We start from the raw sequence: 2,015 nt of genomic DNA on the forward strand, positions 1-2,015 counted from the left end.
TATTGGTAGACAAAACGATTACCTCTTACGACCCTAAAAATAAAACATAGTGATAAATAATTGGGAAAATTCCATTAAGATATTATGCATTCATCTTGTCTGCCTAATTTCGCTTAACACTTTCACTGGTTTGTAAGATGCACGCTATGGAAACACCAGACGACAGTGATTCTCTGAAGGCAGGTGTTCACGACAATTTCTGTGGATAGAAAACAGAAACAAAGCTCATGAGCCGAAGCCCAGTAAGCAAGGTTGCACATCACCAATACTTACTATGAATCAATCAAAATGACAGACACCGTATACTACAGGTTCAGTTACGCCAACCAAAAACATATCAGTATAGGATAGACAAGGTGAGCTCCATGACGATCTTCGTTCGTTCCATTCTAAGCGGTGAATTTAAATAATTATTTCGGTGGGTTGATTCGTCCTCACACTTGAAACGTGCTTTTATTCCGCTTTTCCAGCTTAGATTGTCAGGACTTAAACCCTCGTAGCAAACCAGTTTCGCTTCCCCAACAGTATCACTACAGCTGACTGTGGCGGTTAAAAAACACTGTTTATATCATCTCATTCATCTTGAATTAGGTTGAACGAGCTCGCGAGAGAAGTGTATACATGTATCGCGATACCTCGAATATCGTCCCAACTGAAATATGAGGTGACCTGGCGCAGCAGTTGATTAGGAGCATCATAAGCGAAAGATTCAGCTGGGTTCCAGGTGAGTCCCGCACAGCCAAATTAGTTTACAAATGAGAATAGTTCGCGAACCTCGTGCAATTTATTCAGCAATAGGAAACTCGGAAACTCGGAAACTCGGGAACTAGGCCTATCTAATGGGCCACAAGAAAGACGAAACCAGTCTTGGGATGACGATGAGTTTTTAGCAACCTTATAAATATTGTATTACGTACGTTCGTACAAGCCCTTGCAGTTTCAGGTACGCCGAAGTAGCTTGCGAGCGTCACCTGTCTTCCCCTGTGAATTGTCTAACGTTTGTTTACTGGACATACATGCAGAGGTTGTTTTGACGAACAGGATGAAACTTGTTTAAAAAATCTCCCGACAATACTCGCCACGTATTCAGCCATAGTCACTGCGCTTTTCCGGGGTCGCTTTGCCCATTTCTCGGAGCCGCGTAAGGAGCGGACAAATCGCATGGCAACTGAAAGACTGGCAGACCCGGATGTCAGACGAACTCACAGGAATCGTCTTCTAGAGTCCCTTCCAAACGCTCCACCATCAGATGTGAACTCATACTGGGACGAGATTGCCACCTCTTTGCATAGTGCTGGGAATTTTGCCTGTGGGACGATCCAACCCGATGCACCCAAGCATTGGATATCAGACCGAACGGTGACACTACTTCAATCTCGAAGAAATATCCCAGCCGCTTCCGAACATAAGAGCCATCAGACGTCAAGCGAAAGTGAGCTTGCGATCTGATCGTGAAGTATGGTGGACACAGAAAGCCAAAGCAATGGAAGAGGCCCGGAAAGCCGGTAATGACCGGAAATTATTCCAGTTGATCCGTGCGACCAGACCCCGGAAACCACCCGTGAGTGAAACAATGAAACGTCAGAATGGAACGACCATCTCGAACAAAAAAGAACGTCCCGACCGGTGGGCCGAATACTTCAAACAGCAACTGTCGTGGCCACCAGCCGACACTCATCTACAGCCCACAGGTGAAGTAGAATCCTGGACGGTGAACGTGGAACCACCTACGGCCTCGGAGGTTTATGAATACATTTGTTCTCTCAGGCGCCACCGAGCTCCTGGTCCGGATGACCTTTCACCAGCACTGTTCAAAGACGGGGGTGAAGTCCTCAGTCAGCGCCTGTCCGATCTGTTTGCTTGCATTTGGGAAACGGAGTCTGTCCCAGACAACTGGGGAGAATCGGTTATAGTGCCCGCTTTCAAAAAAGGGGCGCGTAGTGAGTGTGGTAACCACAGGGGGATCAGCTTGACCAAGGTCGTAACCAGACTGTTGGCGTCAATTGTGCTTCGTC

At 46.8% G+C, this 2,015-nt stretch overlaps 1 protein-coding gene across 1 annotated transcript in view; it reads left to right on the forward strand.

Moving 5' to 3' along the window:
- Positions 1 to 1,483: 1,483 nt before the first annotated feature.
- T265_03491 (hypothetical protein) overlaps positions 1,484 to 2,015 on the forward strand; it is a gene marked incomplete at both ends in the record, with an annotated part of 9,811 nt that continues 9,279 nt past the window's right edge. The window contains one exon of the mRNA XM_009167991.1: positions 1,484 to 1,992. Coding sequence (XP_009166255.1) covers positions 1,484 to 1,992 — 509 coding nt within the window. The remainder of the gene's footprint in view (positions 1,993 to 2,015) is intronic.

This window comes from Opisthorchis viverrini (genome assembly GCF_000715545.1).
Source record: "Opisthorchis viverrini unplaced genomic scaffold opera_v5_50, whole genome shotgun sequence".
Lineage (NCBI taxonomy): Eukaryota > Metazoa > Platyhelminthes > Trematoda > Opisthorchiida > Opisthorchiidae > Opisthorchis > Opisthorchis viverrini.